At 32.8% G+C, this 20,500-nt stretch overlaps 5 protein-coding genes across 5 annotated transcripts; 2 read left to right on the forward strand and 3 right to left on the reverse strand.

The window, feature by feature from the left end:
• Positions 1-965: 965 nt before the first annotated feature.
• On the reverse strand, positions 966-1,983 carry LOC145953507 (uncharacterized). The gene is made up of 2 exons (XM_083067476.1): positions 1,518-1,983; positions 966-1,438 (listed from the first exon to the last, which is right to left on the reverse strand). The coding sequence occupies exons 1-2, from the start codon at positions 1,981-1,983 to the stop codon at positions 966-968; spliced, it is 939 nt and encodes a 312-aa protein (XP_082923602.1).
• Positions 1,984-2,961: 978 nt separating this feature from the next.
• On the reverse strand, positions 2,962-8,197 carry LOC145953508 (uncharacterized). Its single transcript, XM_083067477.1, has 3 exons — positions 7,880-8,197; positions 7,624-7,789; positions 2,962-3,419 (listed from the first exon to the last, which is right to left on the reverse strand). The coding sequence occupies exons 1-3, from the start codon at positions 8,195-8,197 to the stop codon at positions 2,962-2,964; spliced, it is 942 nt and encodes a 313-aa protein (XP_082923603.1).
• LOC145953095 (thioredoxin-like protein AAED1, chloroplastic) lies at positions 8,187-8,975 on the reverse strand. The gene is made up of 3 exons (XM_083066717.1): positions 8,815-8,975; positions 8,631-8,676; positions 8,187-8,414 (listed from the first exon to the last, which is right to left on the reverse strand). Exons 1-3 carry the CDS (start codon positions 8,958-8,960, stop codon positions 8,202-8,204), a joined length of 405 nt encoding a protein of 134 aa, XP_082922843.1. The 5' UTR covers positions 8,961-8,975; the 3' UTR covers positions 8,187-8,201.
• A 5,777-nt stretch (positions 8,976-14,752) lies between these two features.
• On the forward strand, positions 14,753-15,928 carry LOC109800414 (uncharacterized). Its single transcript, XM_020361198.2, has one exon. It carries the CDS (start codon positions 14,753-14,755, stop codon positions 15,926-15,928), a length of 1,176 nt encoding a protein of 391 aa, XP_020216787.2.
• Positions 15,929-16,252: 324 nt separating this feature from the next.
• Positions 16,253-17,251, forward strand: LOC145953509 (uncharacterized). The gene has a single exon (XM_083067478.1). The coding sequence runs from the start codon at positions 16,253-16,255 to the stop codon at positions 17,249-17,251; it is 999 nt and encodes a 332-aa protein (XP_082923604.1).
• Positions 17,252-20,500: the final 3,249 nt, after the last annotated feature.

Below are 20,500 nucleotides of genomic sequence, written 5' to 3' on the forward strand. Positions count from 1 at the left end.
TATTTCCTGAAATTCCGTAGCTTTTCTTTAATTTTAGATAGTACTGATATATATATATATATATTATTGGAACAATATCTTAAACATACTTATGAGCATATTTTTTATTGGTTAAAATTTATCAAAAAAAAAAGTGAGTCTTACATTTTATTCGATGAACCTCTCTCATAAGTTTATATTTTTTATTAGACTTGGGCTTTTGTTTTTATAAAGTCTCATATTCAAACCGTATAAAATAAAAAAATACTATTATGAAAAACATCTTCACTGTTACATTGTTGATTTGAGTTGACTTTCAAGAGAGAAAAATAATTAAGAGAGAAAGAAGTGCAAGAGAAAATATATATATTTTTTTAGTTATTTAGAAAAGTAAAGAAATGAGAGAAACAAGAAAAAAAAAATGGTAAAGCCCTTGTTAAAAGAGACTCCTAAAAGGTGCCATCAGGTTGTGGCAGATCTAAATTCTTGTGCCTCCTTGCATGAATGTGTTGTGACACACAACACTACATCCTTTTATCACTTATGTGTGTGTTTGGATTTGCGTTTGTAAAATTGATTTGAGATTAACGTGATTTTGTATAATTGATTTTAAGTAAACGTGATTTTAAACTAACGTGATTTTTGTTTGAATACATTTATTAGAAAATCGATTTTCATATTAAATGATGTTTGGAAAATAGTTATCAAAATTGATTTTAAGTGTATAATTACCAAAATAGACCTTAGTAATTGTTGATTTTTTTGTAGTGTAATGTATTATTTTTTAGTTGTATATTGACATGTATATTATTAATTTTATAACATGTTAAAAATAACAATTAATATATTACCTTATTATATAAATGGATGTATATAAAAACAAGTAAAAATAAAGTGAATTAACAATATATAAAGTAGCAACACTAACATAGGAAAAAAGGAAAATACTTTTTAATGCAATAAAACATTAACCTACAACATCAATACTAATGTTTGTTCTTCAATTGTACAATTTCATCTCGTATTGAATCTCGAACTTGATTCATTTTGGATGAAGAAATAACATTTAGAACTTGATTTTTCTCTAAGTTAACTGTACCATGATAATTATCATCTAATTCAAAGGTTATGTTCTCATCTTCATAACAGCTAAAATCAATATCACTTTCTGCATTCCTTCTAATAAAATTGTGTATAGCCATTGTTGCACATACAATTTGCACTTGGGTTTCCAGTTTATACTTAGGCATATGTCGCAAGATTGCAAATCTATTCTTCCATACCCCAAAGGTTCTCTTAATTGTACACCTTAAACTTGAGTGGTAATAATTTAAAATTTCATTATTATTTTCAAACCCATTCTGACGTCTAAAATCCGGTAGATGATAACGTTCGCATCTATAGGGACCAAGATATCCCACTGGTGTTGGATAACCAGCATCTACCAAATAATATTTACCTATTAAAAAAGTAAAAAAAATGTTAATATAATTTAATTGAAATTGGAATTCAATTGTATTGATATAAATAAATAATACCTTGAGGAGGATGTGGAAAATTCAAGTTGGCAGTTGTGAGAGCATGATCGAAGATTCGAGCATCATGCGCAGTACCTTCCCATCCAACTAGTACAAAAGTAAAACACATGTTCCAATCACAAACTGCCATTATATTTTGTGTTGGAGTACCCTTTCTCCCAATAAATCTTGCTTGGTCACTAGGAGTAACCACACATGGAACATGAGTTCCATCAATTGCCCCTATTGCATTCTTAAAAAATGGCCAGTATCTTGTATCATTTTCTATTTTGGCTTGACTATCATGAAATAGAGGATCTTGTGGCCTAATATATTCTACACATAACTTAAGGCAAGCATTTAATACCTTATGGATATGTCTACTAATAGTCTCTCCAGAGTGTTGAAACCTCTCTTGAAGCATCCTATTTCCTACCCCATGTCCAACCATGTTTAAAAAAATTGCAACCATTTCTTCAACTCGCATGCGCTTAGAGGCCCTTAAACCATGGTCAACTAACTTAGAGCAAAGATTGTAAAAAATATGTTTTTTCATACGAAACATCTCATAACAACGAATAGGATGACCTTGCAATATTTCGTGCACCCTGTCTACCCGTATATTATGATAATTCAACTTTGATGGTCGGCCCTTTAGTTTTCTGTTACAATGGCAAGTGTAGACACTTTTGATTTATACTATGTAGGGGATAGTAATGTGTACTTGTACACATAATTTATATAACACGATCCAACTCCCAAAAACATATATCAAATAGCAGCTTATTTAGACTCGTCTAAGTTTATTAGCAAAAAGGAAACAGATTAGGAAACTTGCAACAGAAAACTGGACTGTAGGAGATGTGAAAAAGACATTTCCCAACAAGAAACTAAACAGAAGTAAATGTTGAGTACCAAATCATGTGTACCCTGTCTACATTTTCTCACATCAATGCATGAGAGCCTATACAACAAACATACAGCACACTAGCATACATAATAGGGAAAAAAAAACATTGATACAGTAGAGCACACGTGTAGGATTCTGCTAATATTGATACAGTAAAACAATTTACATCAAAGTATCTCATCTTTTTTATTGAGTGTTTAAGTCTCAAGAAAGGATTCTGCTAATATTAATTTTCTGATTTCATTAATGTGTTGTTTTGTAATATTTTTAACAGAATAAGACTAGAACCATATGTGTGAATCCATTTAGAAAACCAAACCGATCCAAAAAATGTAATTAGCCATTAAACATGTAGTTGAAATAATTTCCTGAAGCACTAGATTAAATTCAAATGACAGAACAATGAAAAGGAACAATTACAACTTACACATTTAGAATGACATAGCAAAAACTTAATAGACACACCTAAATCTATAAGAACAACTCCCTAAACTTAATACAACATAAATTTAAAGTAATAAATAAGGATTTAAGTTGAACACTTAACAGACACATCTAGTTATTTCCCTTAAATAGTAAAGGATTTTTAACTGCATCCCTAAGCCAATGCATCCTTTTCTCATCTAACCCCCGTAAAGCAACAAACATTTCTCTTGCCGGTTTGAACAACATCAAGTTGCAACATTGTGTATGAAAGACATCATCATTTTCTAATTCAAGTAACGTCTTAAGCTCATTCACCACTTCCTGAATTGATGCAGTTGCTACAACTTCATTACGTGACCTACATGCATCCGCTAGCACACTAACTGCATCAGCTATTCTTACAGAAGTAGTTGTCTTCTTCTTACTAAACTTTTCAATGTGATTGCTTCTTTTTCTTTTTTCTCCACTCTTTTGGCTACCAATCCCTTGGCTAATTGTTCCTTGTGAATCATTTAAATTAATCCCCCCTAAAGCATTTGTAGCACCAATACTTGCATCTTCACTATCACCCGAGCCTTCCTCTACATCTAAACAAATTCCCTATAGACACTACTAGAAAAATGGAAATTAGAGACGGAAAAAATCCGTCACAAAATTAAAGAAAATCCATCACAAAATTATTAGTGACGGAATTTGTGACAGATTTTGGGTCGTCACAAAAAATGGCGTCTCAAAATATTTAGTGACGGAAATATGTCGTCACTAACTAATAAATTTTCCGTCGCAATTTGTGAGGGAATGCATTCGTCACAAACTGGGTTCAAAATCCGTCACAAATTGTGAGGGATTCAAAATCCATCACAAAATCCTAATTTTTTATTTTTACGAATTTTTAAATAAAAAATAATTAAATTATTCCAGATTTATTAATTATATAATATATATTATTTTCACTTTTTTTTTTGTAATCTACAAGTATTAATTATTAATTTTCAGATAATTGGCAGTGGTAAGATTCGAACCCCTTACCTTCTACTCATTCTAACATTAACACTCCTTCTCCAGCCATCTGAGCTACCTTATCAGTTCAGTACTTATTTAACAATATATATATAAATATGAAAGAATATCAATTTTTATCACAATAATATCAAACATCATTAAACATCAAACTAATAAATTTAAAATAGATTCATAATTAAAATCATAATATAATTTATTTTAGAATTTTTATTTTATTAAATTAATTGAAAATTAATTATATTTTATCATTTTTTAATCAAGTGAATGAATGATAATGAATTAACAAAATTTTTAAAATATATTTTAATTGAAAGTATATTTTTAGTAAATATTTGAATATAAAAGTATTTTTATAAATAATTAAATGAAAAATATATTTTAAAATTTATTTCTCTCATAACACTACTTAAGTAAAAATTTTCAAAAAAAACTAAACTTATATTTGTTTGCGTTATTTTTCCAAAAAAAATAAAATAAAAAAAAAAGATCAAACCTTTTGATAATTAAATCATCCAAAAATTAAGACAAAAAAATAATGTTGATTGGACCAAACTACCGAATACGTACGGGCTGAGTTCAATGTGATATACTCCACCAAAAAGAAAAGGACAATAGACTCCGAAACTGTAATGCATAAATATAATTTGAAAATTAAAACAATTTATTCGAAACGGTTACACGAGGAAAAACAAAAAGAATAAATAGTTGTTTAGATTGTGAAACTTGTAATCAATTACTAAAACCTTATATTCGATTACTAGATGATTTTATAAATTTAACTTTAATTCTAATACTTATAATCCTTTAACTAATTTTTTAATTAATAAAAAATATTATAAATAATGATTTTTTTATAATATTTATTAAAATTATACATGTAACACTTAAATCCAAAATAATAATCAAGTGCCATAAATTCTCCAGTATCAACCATATATATATATATATATATATATATATATATATATATATATATTATTTTTATATTACTTGCATTCACAGATATTGATCTGCTATATTAGAGTCACATCTTTATTAATTTATTAACGAGTGTTTTTACTTTCATATATTATTTTATAAATTATATATTATAAATTATCATAAATATTTTTTAAACTAATTAAAAAAATTAAAAGAAGTTTAAATAAATGCAAATGACAAAATTCTAATTTTTTATTTTTACGAATTTTTAAATAAAAAATAATTAAATTATTCCAGATTTATAATTATAAAATATATATTATTTTCACCTTTTTTTTTCCTAATATACAAGTATTAATTATAAAGTGCATTATATATAATATATATAATACATTTTATAATTAATTATATATATATATATATATATATATTTTCTAATATATATATATTTTCACCTTTTATTAATTATATAATATATATTAAATTATTCCATTTAGGTGTATTATAAAGTATGATGATAATATTTTTATATATTTATTGATAGACTTAATTGTATTTTTTATTAAATGATCAAGCATAATGAATTTTCTAGCGTCAACCATTATATATATATATATATATATATATATATAGATATATAATTATATATCATTTATAAATATACTTTTATATATTTATTTTTAGTTTTTTAGTTAAAATGGAAATTAATATTGTATTTTTATAATTTCATAAGTACTTTTAAATTAAAAGTTTTTTCCTAATTCATATTTTAATTTTTTATACTTCAAAACGACAACTTATTATTTAAAATAATTCATTTCTTATGTTTTAATTTTTAATCTTTTGATGAAAAAAATATTTTAGTTTCATAATTTTTTAATTATTTTTTTAGCTAAATATGATTTATTTATACATAATTCTTAAATATAATAATTGTGCAGTAAAATTTTCTATTTTGAGAGGGATACGTAATCCCTCACAGATTGTGATGGAATTTGTGACGGAATACAATTTTGAAAAGTATTCCGTCACAGAATCCGTCACAAATTGTGAGGGATTCAAAATCCGTCACAAAATCCTAATTTTTTATTTTTATGAATTTTTAAATAAAAAATAATTAAATTATTCCAGATTTATTAATTATATAATGTATATTATTTTCACCTTTTTTTCTAATATACAAGTGAAAATTATAAAGTGTATTATATAATATATACAATACACTTTATAATTAATTATATATATATATATTTACCTTTTATTAATTATATAATATATATTAAATTATTCCATTTAAGTGTATTATAAAGTATGATGATAATATTTTTATATATTTATTGATAGACTTAATTGTACTTTTTATTAAATGATCAAGTACAATGAATTTTCTAGCATCAACCATTATATATATATATATATATAGTTATATATAATTATATATAATTTATAAATATACTTTTATATATTTATTTTTAGCTTTTTAGTCAAAATGAAATTAATATTGTCTTTTTATAATTTCATAAGTATTTTTAAATTAAATTTTTTTTCCTAATTCATATTTTAATTTCTTATACTTCAAAATGACAACTTATTATATAAATTAATTCATTTCTTATGTTTTAATTTTTAATCTTTTGATGAAAAAAAATATTTTAGTTTCATAATTTTTTAATTATTTTTTTTAGCAAATTACTTTTTATTTATACATAATTATTAAATATAATAATTGTGCAATAAAATTTTCTATTTTGAGAGGGATACGTAATCCCTCACAAATTGTGACGGAATTTGTGACGAAATAATATTTTTTAAAAATTTTCGTCACAGAATCCGTCACAAATTGTGAGGGATTCAAAATCCGTCACAAAATCGTAATTTTTTATTTTTACGAATTTTTAAATAAAAAATAATTAAATTATTCCAGATTTATTAATTATATAATATATATTATTTTTACCTTTTTTTTTCTAATATACAAGTATTAATTATAAAGTGTATTACATAATATATATAATACACTTTATAATTAATTATATATATATATATATTTCCCCTTTTATTAATTATATAATATATATTAAATTATTCCATTTAAGTGTATTATAAAGTATGATGATAATATTTTTATATATTTATTGATAGACTTAAGTGTACTTTTTATTAAATGATCAAGCACAATGAATTTTCTAGCGTCAACCATTATATATATATATATATAGTTATATATATATATATATAATTATGTATAACTTATAAATATACTTTTATATATTTATTTTTAGCTTTTATAGTTAAAATGCAAAATAATATTGTCTTTTTATAATTTCATAAGTATTTTTAAATTAAAAGTTTTTTTCTAATTCATATTTTAATTTCTTATACTTCAAAATGACAACTTATTATTTAAATTAATTCATTTTTTATGTTTAAATTTTTAATCTTTTGATGAAAAAAATATTTTAGTTTCATAATTTTTTAATTATTTTTTTAGAAAATATTTTTTATTTATACATTATTCTTAAATATAATAATTGTATAATAAAATTTTCTATTTTGAGAGGGATACATAATCCCTCACAGATTGTGATGGAATTTGTGACGAAATATTTAGAGAGGAATAAAATCCGTCACTAAATCCGTCGCAAATTTTTTTTTTTATTAGTGACCCGTTTGTGACGGAATTGTTAGAGACGGAAATTTTTCCGTCACAAAATCCGTCACAAACTCTAAAAATAAGTAGTCCGTCACAAAAATAAAATTTTCGTCACAAAAGTCGTCACTATTAGTGACGACATTTTATCCGTCACAAATTTTTGTCACAAATTTTAATTTTTTTAGTAGTGAGACTTGGACGATACACATCATTCATATTAACCCCAAGATTAGGAGGCAACACTCCAGATGAGGGACTCCATTCGTACTCTCCATTAGCAACTACATCCTTAAAAAGTACAGTTAAATTGTGAGCAAATGGAAGTCTCTTGTTTCTAAACTTTCCGTATAGAGGATTTTCCTGCACATTCACAATTTATAATAGGATAAATACATTAAAGTAAAAGCTTACAATTCTTATATATATGAAATCAATTACAATAACACATACCAATTGCTTTCTCTCCCACCACTCATCATTTGCATCAACAGTATTCTTCACATTGTCCCATCCAAGCCCAGTTTCTTTACCAAATAATTTATACCATAACCTCCACTCCCTTCTTAAATTATCAAACCTATTTTTAAACTTTGTTTTTTCATAAACCTTTCCTGTTAACTCCTTAAATTTGGTTGCAATTCCAATCCATCCTTTCTTAGTAAAACTAGTACCCAACCGTTCGCCGTTAGTCACTTGTTCCAAGCATGCTATGATAAAACATTCAATTGCTTTAAGATCCCAGCAAACTTTTTCTTTCTCAGAACCCATACTTCTACATTAAAAGGTTTAACAAAATATAACTTAGCAAATAGTAGCTAAAATTAATACTTAAATGCAACTTAAAATTTATACCAGCCACACCAACAGATTCATAGTAGCATTTGCAGTAAACCCGATAGAACACATCAATACAAGTCTGATATACCTGATCAATGCTCCCAGGTCCAATCAATACAAGTGCTACACCAGATGCATCCAGTATATCCTGTCGATAGAACACATCCATGTTAGGAGGCAATAGACTTTTAGTGAAATAGAAACATTTACCATGAAATAAGAAAGATGATATAGGATTCCTCTTGCGAAAACTTCAAGCTGAAAGCTTGTAAGAACATAGTAATTTAAAGTCTGTTTGAATACAAGTTTATAAGTATTTTTGAGAACAGGAGAGAAGAAAAATGACAACGGCAGAAAACTTTACCTTCTTGGATGCAAGATAATCTGCCCTTTTACGGCACAACACGCACCTGTAAATGTACAGAGAAAAAAAAAAGGAGCACAAGTGATTGTTAAACAAACTCAAACAATAACTAGCACATGATACATCTATGATCTTACTAAAAGTAAGTTAATTTGTGCAGTAAATATGATAAAATCGCAATCACCCAAAGTGACGTGCAAATGCTACAACGGCTTTCCTATCTTTCCACAAGTCTGAAATTGGAATCCCGTAAGTTTCATAGTTTTTCAAACCAACAGATTTTATACTAGCCACACCAACAGATTCATAGAGGTTGTTGTTGGTTAGCATTGAAGTAAAAAATAAATGCCCAATAAAATTTCTGGTTCACAGGTGCAACATGTACACACGCAAGGAGGAAAAAATTCTAAATCGGTGAAAATAAAATTGATGAGAAGAATCAAAACATTACACAAGGAGGAAAGAACCCTAACGATGAAAATAAAATTCATGAGAAGAAAGAAGTGCAAGAGAAAATATATATATTTTTTTAGTTATTTAGAAAAGTAAAGAAATGAGAGAAACAAGAAAAAAAAATGGTAAAGCCCTTGTTAAAAGAGACTCCTAAAAGGTGCCATCAGGTTGTGGCAGATCTAAATTCTTGTGCCTCCTTGCATGAATATGTTGTGACACACAACACCCATCCTTTTATCGCTTGTATGGTTTCTATCTTTTCTTTGTTTATATATGCAACAAAGATTTGTATGATTTAGTATTGTACTAAACAATATTATCTTCGTTCCTTTTCAACATACGTTTAAGGTTGTTATACACAAAATAAGAAAAATAATATTTTTTTTTATATTTTTCATACAATGATTTGAATATTTTCTATTATGCCCTCATTCATTTTTGTTCAGTAATAAATACATGTTAGTTGTAAATGTAAATCAATTAAAAGTTAGATAAAATATAAATGTATAATTAAGAAAATAACAATTAATGAAATTTTAAACTTTGAAGATGATAAAGGAATAGAAACAAATTTTTTTCTAAAACATTGACAATTAAAAAAGAAAGGGACGTAATATTTTTAAAAAAATCAAACTCCCTATCTTTTGGAAGACAACGTATTACATTCAAATCATTTTAATGTAAAAGAATACGATAATATTGACAAACATTTATAAATGAGGTTTTTTTTTTACCGTTTTTCTCTATAATTTTTTTATGTATATGTAAGTTGATCCTTTTAAACGCACTACTAGAATTTTTTTTATTACATGCGACTTTTTCTGCGAATTTTTATGAAAAATTCGCAGGAAATGTTGCTCTTACAAATTTTTTTGCGAAATTTTATCTGCAGGTAATACTTTCGTGGATAATATATTTTTGCGAATTTTATAATTTTCCTGCGGAATTTCTTGCAAAAAAATTTGCAGGAAAGTTTCCTGCAAAAAAATTTCGCAGGAAAATTTGCAGAAAAGTTTCCTGCAAAAAAATTTTGCAAGAAAGTTTCTTGCGAATTTTTTTACAAGAAATTTTGCAGAAATATTTTTACGAAAAAAATTAAAGAAATTACTATAAATTCTATCAATAATTTTTTAACTTTCAAATGCTCACAATGAATTCATCCGAAAGATTTGTTGCCATGCCTCCAACATGTGATACATAATTTTTTAAATTCTAAGATTATAAACTATAAGCTTAATACTCAACCATACAAATCAACTTGTAAGGTAAGTGTTGTCTCAACTTATATACTCTTTAATTGTTTTATTTTCGATCGATGTGAGACTTGAAGTTTTTTTAAAATATTAAACTTATAAATTTAAATATTTTTTTATTTTTCCTGAGGATTAAAATTTGTACGAAAATTCGCATAAAAAGTTACCTGCAAAATTTTTCTACTAATTTATTAGTAAACATTACTTGAGAATTTATTTTTGCAAAAAAATCTGCAAGAAACAAAATAAAATTCTTACAATATTTTCTGCAAATTTTTACCATGGAAAAAAATTTCTATGATTATTAAAATTGTAGCAAAATTTGTAAGAAATATCTGTAAATTATTTTTCGTAAATAAATTCGCAAAAAATTTCTGCGAATATTTTTTTGGAGTAAAATTCGTAAAAAAATTATGCGAATATTTTTTTGCAAGAAAATTCGCAAAAAATTTCTACGAATATTTTTTTGCAGGAAAATTCACAAGAAAATAATATTTTTCTAGTAGTAACGTTTTATCATGTTAGTTTTTGGCCTTTGAAAAGTAAAAATCTTAAGTATATATCCTCAAATTTAAAACATAGACAAAAAAATCAATCGGATCAACCTTGTGATGGAACCAATATAGATATATGAGACTTAAGTTCGATAATTATGATTGTCATTGAATTTTTTCTTATAAAAAAAAACTCAACTAAATTATTTATTTTATCTTTTAGCATTTCAAAGTTAGTTATAAGAGTTAAAAATTAGTTGTCAAGTTACAATGAAGGAAGAGTTTTGTCATTCCTAGTGATTTTTTTTATTCAAACATAATCATTCTTGGTGAAAGATTTATAAGGTCTCTAAAAAAATGAGTTATTTTTATTATAAAAAATGTCACATTTATGACATAATAAAAAATATATTATCACTAATAATAACTTGTGTGTTTAGATTATTTATGTTCTAAAATGTAATTACTTTTATAACTTTTTAAAATATTTTTAAATATAAATAATTATATATTTATAAGCAAATATAATGTAATCAAACATGGTGGGAGAATAAAGTTATAAGAGGAATGTTGATGGAGTGACACTCTCTATAATACTTTCTCTTTAAAATTTATTGCAAATCATACATTTTGTAACTGTTGTTACTAATTTAATAAATATTTCCTAATTTAATAATATGACTATCAAAATTTGCAATTTTTAATTAGTAGTAAAAAATATTAGTAAGAAAGTGTTAAATAGAATGTCAATTCGATGGTATTTTTCAAGTTATAATATGATTTAATATTAAAGAAAATATATTTATTTAAATGTAAGGAATATATATTGTTCATCTTTTTTCTTCTTCTTTTTTGTCTAGTACGCGGGAAAAAAAGCACGTCATTATATCTTTCATAAGTTGAGAACTAACACGTTCCCGAAGGACACAAATTGCAAGAACAATTCTATTAACAACTACCTTACTAGCCACTAGGGATGACGATGGAATCCTACGAGGCATGTAATAGTAAATTCGCTTTCGTCTTGTTAGATAAAAATTGGTCCTATATCCATCTCATATCCGTGCGGATATCCATTAAGTGAGTATCTATAAATTTCTTGAATACCCGCAAATATTCATGGATCTTTATAAATTTTTTAAGAAATTAAAAAAATTATATTACAAATAATTTTAAGTTTATATTTAATGTAATTGAAATATTAAAAATAAAAATTCAATGTTAATTTTGAACTTGTATTTAACGTTAATTTTGTTGAATTAATAATAAAAATGCAAGATAATCAATAATTTAAAATACATCAATTAAGTTAAAGTCTCATCACAAAGGTAGAATAATTCAATCTCATAATTCCAAATGAAAGTAAACAACTTAAAATACATAAATTTTATTGGTCCAATCAAATATAGAAAATTAATCAAATTACATCCAACATAATTTTATAACATGCTTAACACATGTTGGTAACTTCATCAACCTCACTTTTGTAAGAAAAAAAGATGAGAGAGTGTAGTTTTAGGGTTATGTGGTACAATGATAATTAAGATATTTAAGAAATATTATTAAACGGGTACCCGCAGGTATGAATATCATTATACCCACCCCCTCCCTGTTTATAAACGAGTAAAAAATTATTCGTCCCCATTATCCGTAGGTACCCAATTAGCCTATCCATTTATTATCCGTAGCGAATTTTACCCATAGATACTCGCGAGTACGGGTATTTTTGTCATCCCTATACCTTACCTAGTATTTTTCTTTTCACAACAATTTTTTTATAATTTAAGAAAGACACCAAGCGAAAGAGAAAAAGTATAAAATAAAATGAATAATATAAAGTTTTTTTAAAGAAAATAAATATACTCACTCCGATCCTTTATATATAAAAAAAATGAGCATACTTTTTTATACTAATTATAATACACAAGTACCTATTTTAAGATGTATTAATTACTGATTTTTTTTTTATTTTCTCATGAAACTGGTTACATTTATTGATGTATTAATAATACAAATTACACTTGTTAATAAAAATATTTATCTGTTGAATTAGATTTAGTGTCACTTAATGTAATCATTATTTAAACCAATCATTTCAAAAGATATTTTTGGAACAAAATTTAATTTTATGATATTATTAATAAAAATTAATCATCTTAATTTTATGAAATTATTAATAAAAATTAGCCATCTTAATAAAATAACAATACTTTTTCTTTAATTCAATAAGTAGTTTGTTGAGTAAGAATTTTATTAATATTATGATCATTTTGAAAAACAATTATAAATTTGTGATAAATTTAATATTACCAACTAAATTAACTAACTTGATCAATCTTGATAAATTAAATAATGGAGTGTTATGAAAAAAAAATTGGAAGGAGTATAAATTTATGCTCAATTTTCTTTTTCTTTTTACACTCTTCTTACATTAGTTATATGCTAAGTAGAAAAGTACAAGAATTACTTATATATAACAGGCTATGATAGATGTAAAATGCTCAATTTATATGTCAAGACATTCATTTTTGTTTCTTTGTTTTTCCTTGTAAATTAATAAATGCGGGATAATTCATTAATCAAATGTTTTGCTGATTCCAGTAGTTGTTACTAATTACAGCACTCAAACTGCAAGTGGATGACCAACAACAACCTCCAATTTCAAATTCAATACCCATTTACCAACCAAAATATATATAATACTCTTTGAGTCCATCAATGAAAATAGGCCTCTGAATGGTAAATTTGGACGTTATATAGTGTCATTATAATGGTAAATAGTATGGTAAACGCCGTTCAACAAACGGCATTATATATTATGTAACACTAATTCCTGATTCGTAGGACTAGGAAGCCAATTGAAGCAGTGTCTTGTTTGCTTTCGAGCACTGGCTTCCAGATTCCTCTATATTTGTCATCAAGTGTGAGGAGAGAAGGACAAAATTTCTTCCAACACTCATTTAATAGCACAGAGAGATTGACCATTAAAACATGGTCAAGGTGACCCTAGTATTACGTTCAGACCAAGAAAAAATGCAGACATATCCAGAAAAAAGTGGCCCTCACGTTATGCGTTATCTGGAAATAAAGCTCAAGAGAAGCTGACAGCTAGCAATCAGAATGAATACTTGTGAAATTAATAACCATGACTTTGGCCGAGGTTCGAATTGGAATTGCCGTCACTCAACTAAATTCTTGCCCACTGCAATTTGTAACTCAAAGGGTATATATACTTGTCTTATCATGCCCCAAGAAGATAAGGATACTAATTAAGCACCTTCAACCTACCATTTTACCATGATAACTTTGTAAAGCTCCACTTGATAAATCCTAGATATATTAATAAAACAAATTAATGGAATGAATTACAGATTAGTAACTTGTTGCTATTTGTACCGTAATGGCGAAATCCCGATAGGATATTTTCCGTTACGGTAGTTCAGTCGCCACCTCGGTGGGTCCGTAGCTGGACCAACACGAAGTATGGCGTTATCGGTTTTGATCCGACACCCCTCCCTTCTCCAGAGTCCCCTCGGCCTACGATCGATAGGTGGCGTCCCAACCGTTTCCTTGAGGACCGATACCCCACTCGGCCAACGTCCGATTGGACCTCTCGAAATGGGCCAGGCCGATTACGAGCCAATTTAGCTTTTATGTGTTTAAAACAATACGTTTAAAATAAGGACAGTTAAGGAGAATCCCGACAATCTCGGGGCCCATGAGGCCCGTAAACAAGAAACTATAAAGCCAAAAACCCTAGAGAGGAGAGGGCAGATTACACTTTTGAATGCTCTGGCTCTAAGGCACGATCTAGGAAAAAATCCTAGTCCACCCTTTGGCCGGAACATTTTGGCGCCCACCGTGGGGCTTCGGTGAAACTTTTCCTACGCCCCAAGTCATACAGAAAGACCTACACTTTACCATGGCGAGAGGCGGCAACAACAACAACTCTCAACCCCTTACCATGGAGGAGATGATGGCCATGATCAATGGCCTGTGGGAGGATAATGCACGCTCCAGGGAGAGAGAGGAGGCCATTCAGCGCGAGAACGAGGAGATCAGGAGGCGAGCGGATGAGTTACAGGCCAGAATAGAGGCCAACACCAGAACAGTGGAGGAGGATGTCATGCTGGAAGTCCCAAGGGATTTTCGGCCTTTCTCGGAAGCCATAGAGGCCGAGGCCATCCCTAGGGATCATCAAATACCGCAGATCGAACCCTTCGACGGAACGCAGGATCCCAGTCAACACCTAACGGATTTCCGAGCTCAGATGTTGATTTGCTGGGGAAGTATGGAGGTCCGCTGCAAGCTATTCATGGGAACACTCAAGAAGGCGGCGCTGGATTGGTTCAGTGGCCTCCTTGACCGATCCATCACCGACTTCGATGTTTTCAGTCGGATGTTTATGGCACAATTCGCTGCTAACAAAAAGAAGCCGCCGATCACGTCGGATTTGTTCGACCTCAAGCAACAACGTGAGGAGTCTCTGAAAGATTTCCTACAACGATTTAACGAGGTCGCCTTGAGGATAACATCGCTGGACGAGAGGATGGCGGTCATCGCTTTCCAGAAAGGTTTGAGGTCCGGAGCCTTCGACATCGCGCTCGAAAGGGCGAATTGTCAAACGATGTCGGAGGTGAGGGCTTTCGCCTTGAGCCACATCAAGACAGAAGAGAACCAGAATATTAAGAGAGCAGTTGAGAACCGAGAAACAAGGGGTAGCAATAAGGAGGGAAACAAGCATCTTCGACCGCGATCAGACTGGAGTAAACGACGTGACCGATACAACGTGAAGGAGGGCAACTACAGGCAGGCCGATCACGGTGGTCGGTCAAGGGGCGAGTGGACGCGCAACAATGAAGAAGAGAAGTTTACTCCACTCACTGTACCCAGGCGACAGATACTCCATGATGTCAACAGCGCATCGTTGTTTGAGTTCCCAGCGGCGACGGAGCGTCAGTTGGGCCCTTTCAAAACCGATTGGTGTGAGTTCCATAGGACTCACGGGCACTCAACTGAAAATTGTTTCGTTTTGGGAAGACAGATCGAGCGCTTGATCAAGGAGGGACGACTGAAGGAGTTTGTGGCGAGAAAGTAGGAGGGAAGCTCGTCAGATAGGCGACCCAGACACACGCGAGATGACACCAGGAGGGATAGGCGTAGAGAGAGAACTCCTCCCAAAGATGCGCCAACAAAGGTGTCGGAAGCCCATCAGCAACCCATCCATGGGGATTTCAACACCATCGCAGGGGGCTTCGCGGGCGGGGGAGCTACCTCTGCTGCCCGAAAAAGATACACTCGGTCGGTACTTACAATATCGGAATTCAGGCGACCTACTCAGCCTGAGATTTCATTCTTAGACTCAGACTACGAAGGAGTAGCCCCTCATGAGGACGACCCCGTTGTCGTATCAGCAATCGTGATGGGGTACAATGTGAAGCGTGTACTGATCGACCAGGGAAGTTCCGCTGACATTTTATTCTGGGAAACTTTTGAGGGCATGAAGATACCTAACGATCGACTAATTCCTTATGCAGGAACTCTAGTGGGTTTTGCAGGAGACCAGGTCATTGCAAGGGGATATGTCGATCTGGAAACGACTTTCGGCCAGGGTGCTCAGATGAAGACGGTGGTTGTTCGGTATTTGGTAGTCAACGCGCAGTCATCCTATAGTATACTGATCGGCAGGCCGACCCTGAACAAGCTAGGAGCGGTGGTGTCCACTTCCCATCTGAAGGTGAAGTATCCATTACCGAACGACACTGTGGGAACTCTCCGAGTGGACCAGGAGGTTGCTCGGAAATGCTATGGTGACAGTTTGAAGGCGCGAAGACGACTATATACGGCGCAGGTGGAGCAGGAGGTCCACTCCATCGATTTAGACCCCAAGGTGAGCCATTTTGATCGCCGACCAGCTCCTGCGGAGGACATTAAGGAGGTGACGTTGGCGGAAGGAAAGAAAGTGAAGGTCGGTACGTCCCTCAGCCAGGAGGACGCCGAGAAATTGATTGAAGTGTTGAAAGCGAACATGTCAGCGTTCGCGTGGCACGTCAAATATATGCCAGGAGTGGACCCCGATTTCATGTGCCACAAACTAGCCATCGATCCACGTGCAAAGCCCGTCATTCAAAAGAGGAGGAAGTTTGGCGAGGACAAGCGCAAAGCCATTACTGAAGAGACTGACAAGTTACTAACAGCAGGATTCGTACGAGAAATACAATACCCGACCTGGCTTGCAAATGTTGTGATGGTACGAAAAACCAGCGGAAAATGGAGAATGTGCACAGATTTCACTGATCTAAATAAGGCGTGCCCGAAGGATTCATACCCCCTACCGAATATAGACTGCCTCGTCGATGGCGCGTCGGGGTATGAGTTGCTAAGCTTCATGGACGCGTATTCTGGTTACAATCAAATCTGAATGCACCCAGCCGACGAGGACAAAACTGCATTCATCGCCGACCAGGCCAACTACTGCTACAAGGTAATGCCTTTTGGTTTGAAAAATGCAGGTGCAACGTATGAACGTTTGATGGACAAGGTGTTGATGGACCAGCTGGGCCGAAATGTGGAAGCTTATGTCGACGACATGGTGGTAAAATCGATGAGTCTAGATCTGCATTTAGACGACTTGAAGGAACTGTTTGAAACTATAGGAAAATACCAGCTCAAGTTGAACCCCGAGAAATGTTCTTTTGGAGTTCAAGCGGGAAAATTCCTCGGTTTCCTGTTAACTCATCGCGGCATCGAGGCGAATCCTAAGAAGTGCTCGGCGATAATCAACATGAGGAGTCCTTCCACGGTGAAGGAGGTGCAACAACTCAAGGGAAGGATGGCTTCATTATCCCGTTTTCTGTCCAAGTCGGCCGACAAGGCATTGCCGCTCTTCCAATGCCTAAAGAAGAACGATCGATTCGCCTGGACAAACGAGTGCGAGGAAGCCTTCACAGAACTCAAGAAATCGTTAGCCTCGCCGCCGATCCTAACAAAACCGTGGCCGAATCTTCCCTTATTGGTTTACATATTGGCATCCGACCGAGCAGTCAGCGTAGTGTTGGTCCAAGAGCAGGAAAGAACCCAAGTTCCGATATACTTCGTAAGCCGAGTCCTACAAGGCGCGGAAACGAGGTATCAGAAGATTGAGAAATTGGCTCTCGCGATACTGGTTACAGCGCGGAAGTTGAGGCACTACTTCCAGAGTTATGAAGTGATAGTTCGAACTGATTATCCGATCAGGCCGGTACTACAGAAGCCCGACCTGGCAGGAAGAATGATGAAGTGGTCTATAGAGCTGTCAGAGCACTCCATCAAGTATGAGCCGAGAGGGGAAATCAAAGCCCAGGTATTAGTCGACTTCGTGATGGAGTTGACCGCGCCCGCCGATGAGGGTGAGGTCGGAGAGACGCAGTGGATCTTGTCAGTGGACGGAGCATCGAACCTTGGAGGAAGTGGAGCAGGCATCGTCCTGGAAGGACCGGGAGGAATCTTGTTGGAACAATCACTGCGCTTCGAATTCCGAGCAAGCAATAACCAGGCCGAGTACGAAGCGTTATTGGCCGGCATGGCATTGGCAAAGGAAATGGGGGCGACGAGTTTGTCAGCGCGAAGCGACTCTCAACTGATCACGGGGCAGGTAGCTGTCACTTTTCAGGCAAAGGACCCTCAATTGGCCAAATACTTGGAAAAGGTTAAGCTCTTATCAGAAAACTTCCGAGAGTTCACTCTTAACCACGTACCGAGAGAACAAAACTCGAGGGCCGATCTACTCTCCAAACTTGCCAGCACAAAGAAGCCGGGAGCCACTCGGTCAGTCATCCAAGAGATCTTAACGCAGTCGAGTATTAATGGGACACAGGGGAGTATACTTTTCGTCCAAGAGGAACTCAAATTGTGGATGGGGCCTTACATTGCGTACCTGACTCGGGAGGAATTGCCAGAGGACAAGAAGGAAGCCTCGTTGATACAGAGGGAGTCTGCTAGATTCGTGGTCATCAATGAAAGGTTGTACCTAAGAGGTTTCAGTTCCCCCCTTCTAAGGTGTTTGACCATGCCGCAAGCGCAAAGAGTGATGGACGAGATACATGGTGGAATGTGTGGGAGTCACATCGGAGGACGAGCGTTGGTATACAAAGTGGCGAGGGCAGGCTACTTTTGGCCGAGTCTGAGGAATGATTGCGTCAATTGGGTCCAGAAATGTGATGGGTGCCAAAGGCACGCAACCTTGCACCACTCCCCAGCTGAACGACTCCACTCAATTCTGTCTCCGTGGCCATTCAACAAGTGGGGCATTGACATTCTCGGTCCGTTTCCGATAGCCGTGAGGCAGTTGAAATTCTTGATAGTGGCGGTGGATTACTTCAGCAAGTGGATCGAGGTGGAGCCTGTGGCGACCATTTCAGCGGAGAAGGTAAAAACATTCTTATGGAAGAATGTAGTATGCAGATACGGTGTTCCTCAAGTCCTGGTATCGGATAATTGGACACAATTCGCAAGCTCGAAAGTCCGCGAATTCTGTCAAGGGGTCGGAACCCGAATGACATTTACCTATGTTGAGCATCCCCTATCCAATGGCCAGGCGGAGTCGGCCAACAAGATAATTCTCGCAGGGCTAAAGAAGCGTGTCCAAGACTCAGGCGCTTCATGGGTGGAGGAGCTTCCCCGGGTACTATGGTCATATCACACAACAGTGCATTCATCGACTCGAGATACTCCATTCAACTTAGTGTATGGGACAGGCGCCATGATCCCGATTGAAATCGTGGAACCTTCAGTACGTACTACGGTTTTTTCTGAAGAAGAATCCGACCAGGGAGGGCGAGTTGACATGGACTTGATCGCCGAAACAAGAGTAAAAGCAAGGATAAATCAAGTGGCAGCCCACAGAAGATCGGCTTTTAAGTACAACACGAAGGTCGTTCCGAGAGACTTCGTGGTGGGAGATCTCGTTTTGAAGCGCGCTCAGGCGACACAAATGAGGAACAAGCTATCACCTAAGTGGATCGGTCCTTATAAAATTGACGATGTGGTCGGCAAGGAGCTTACTGATGAAGATTTTCGCAATCTCTCCACTTGGCAAGCGGACCAAGTTTCGATGTAGTATTTAAGTATCGTCCTCAGGGATTTGAGAATTTAGTAATTCTTACTCTAATGATTAATATAGAGATGTTGATATGATTGGAAGTGAGCTAATGTGAGGCAAAATTAAAACGGTAATGTAAAAGTTATAAGAACAATTATATGAAACAAGGATTGGACCCTAGAGCACTTGCTAACTCCTAAATTTCCTTAAAATAAATATGATTTCATCTTCATGACTTCCACGTTCATTTAGTAATTCAACAAGATCCCTCAAAATTGAATCCTAAAGTAATTAATCTAAAACATGATTCCTCTATGTTTTATGATTAACACTTTGCATTAAGAGCAATGACTTGAACAAGGTGACTAAACAAATCAAGTCTATTCCTAGAGCATGAGATGTTTAGGTGCAAGATTCAGTTCGGGTTTTCAAAAACGTTTTCCAACCGGATTCAAAAACCAAAAATCATACAACGGGTGATCAAGCCGATATAAGCATTAATAGAAGAATCAAACACAAGTAATGAAAATGAAATGCATATATATATTTAAGAAGAAGAAGAGTTAGTAGTTACATCTAGACCAATCCTCA

This window comes from Cajanus cajan, chromosome 11 (genome assembly GCF_000230855.2).
Source record: "Cajanus cajan strain Asha chromosome 11, NIPB_CcT2T_4, whole genome shotgun sequence".
NCBI lineage: Eukaryota > Viridiplantae > Streptophyta > Magnoliopsida > Fabales > Fabaceae > Cajanus > Cajanus cajan.

Coding starts and splice junctions, on each gene's coding strand:
- LOC145953509 (XM_083067478.1), top strand. CDS start 16,253: ATGGGGTACAATGTGAAGCGTGTACTGATCGACCAGGGAAGTTCCGCT.
- LOC145953508 (XM_083067477.1), bottom strand. CDS start 8,197: ATGGGTTCTGAGAAAGAAAAAGTTTGCTGGGATCTTAAAGCAATTGAA. Junction 7,790..7,879: donor GGTGGGAGAGAAAGCAATTG/GTATGTGTTATT, acceptor GTGAATGTGCAG/GAAAATCCTCTATACGGAAA. Junction 3,420..7,623: donor GAATGATGTGTATCGTCCAA/GTCTCACTACTA, acceptor GAATTTGTTTAG/ATGTAGAGGAAGGCTCGGGT.
- LOC145953095 (XM_083066717.1), bottom strand. CDS start 8,960: ATGCTAACCAACAACAACCTCTATGAATCTGTTGGTGTGGCTAGTATA. Junction 8,677..8,814: donor GCATTTGCACGTCACTTTGG/GTGATTGCGATT, acceptor GTACATTTACAG/GTGCGTGTTGTGCCGTAAAA. Junction 8,415..8,630: donor ATTATCTTGCATCCAAGAAG/GTAAAGTTTTCT, acceptor TTCTATCGACAG/GATATACTGGATGCATCTGG.
- LOC145953507 (XM_083067476.1), bottom strand. CDS start 1,983: ATGCGAGTTGAAGAAATGGTTGCAATTTTTTTAAACATGGTTGGACAT. Junction 1,439..1,517: donor TTTTCCACATCCTCCTCAAG/GTATTATTTATT, acceptor CTTTTTTAATAG/GTAAATATTATTTGGTAGAT.
- LOC109800414 (XM_020361198.2), top strand. CDS start 14,753: ATGGCGAGAGGCGGCAACAACAACAACTCTCAACCCCTTACCATGGAG.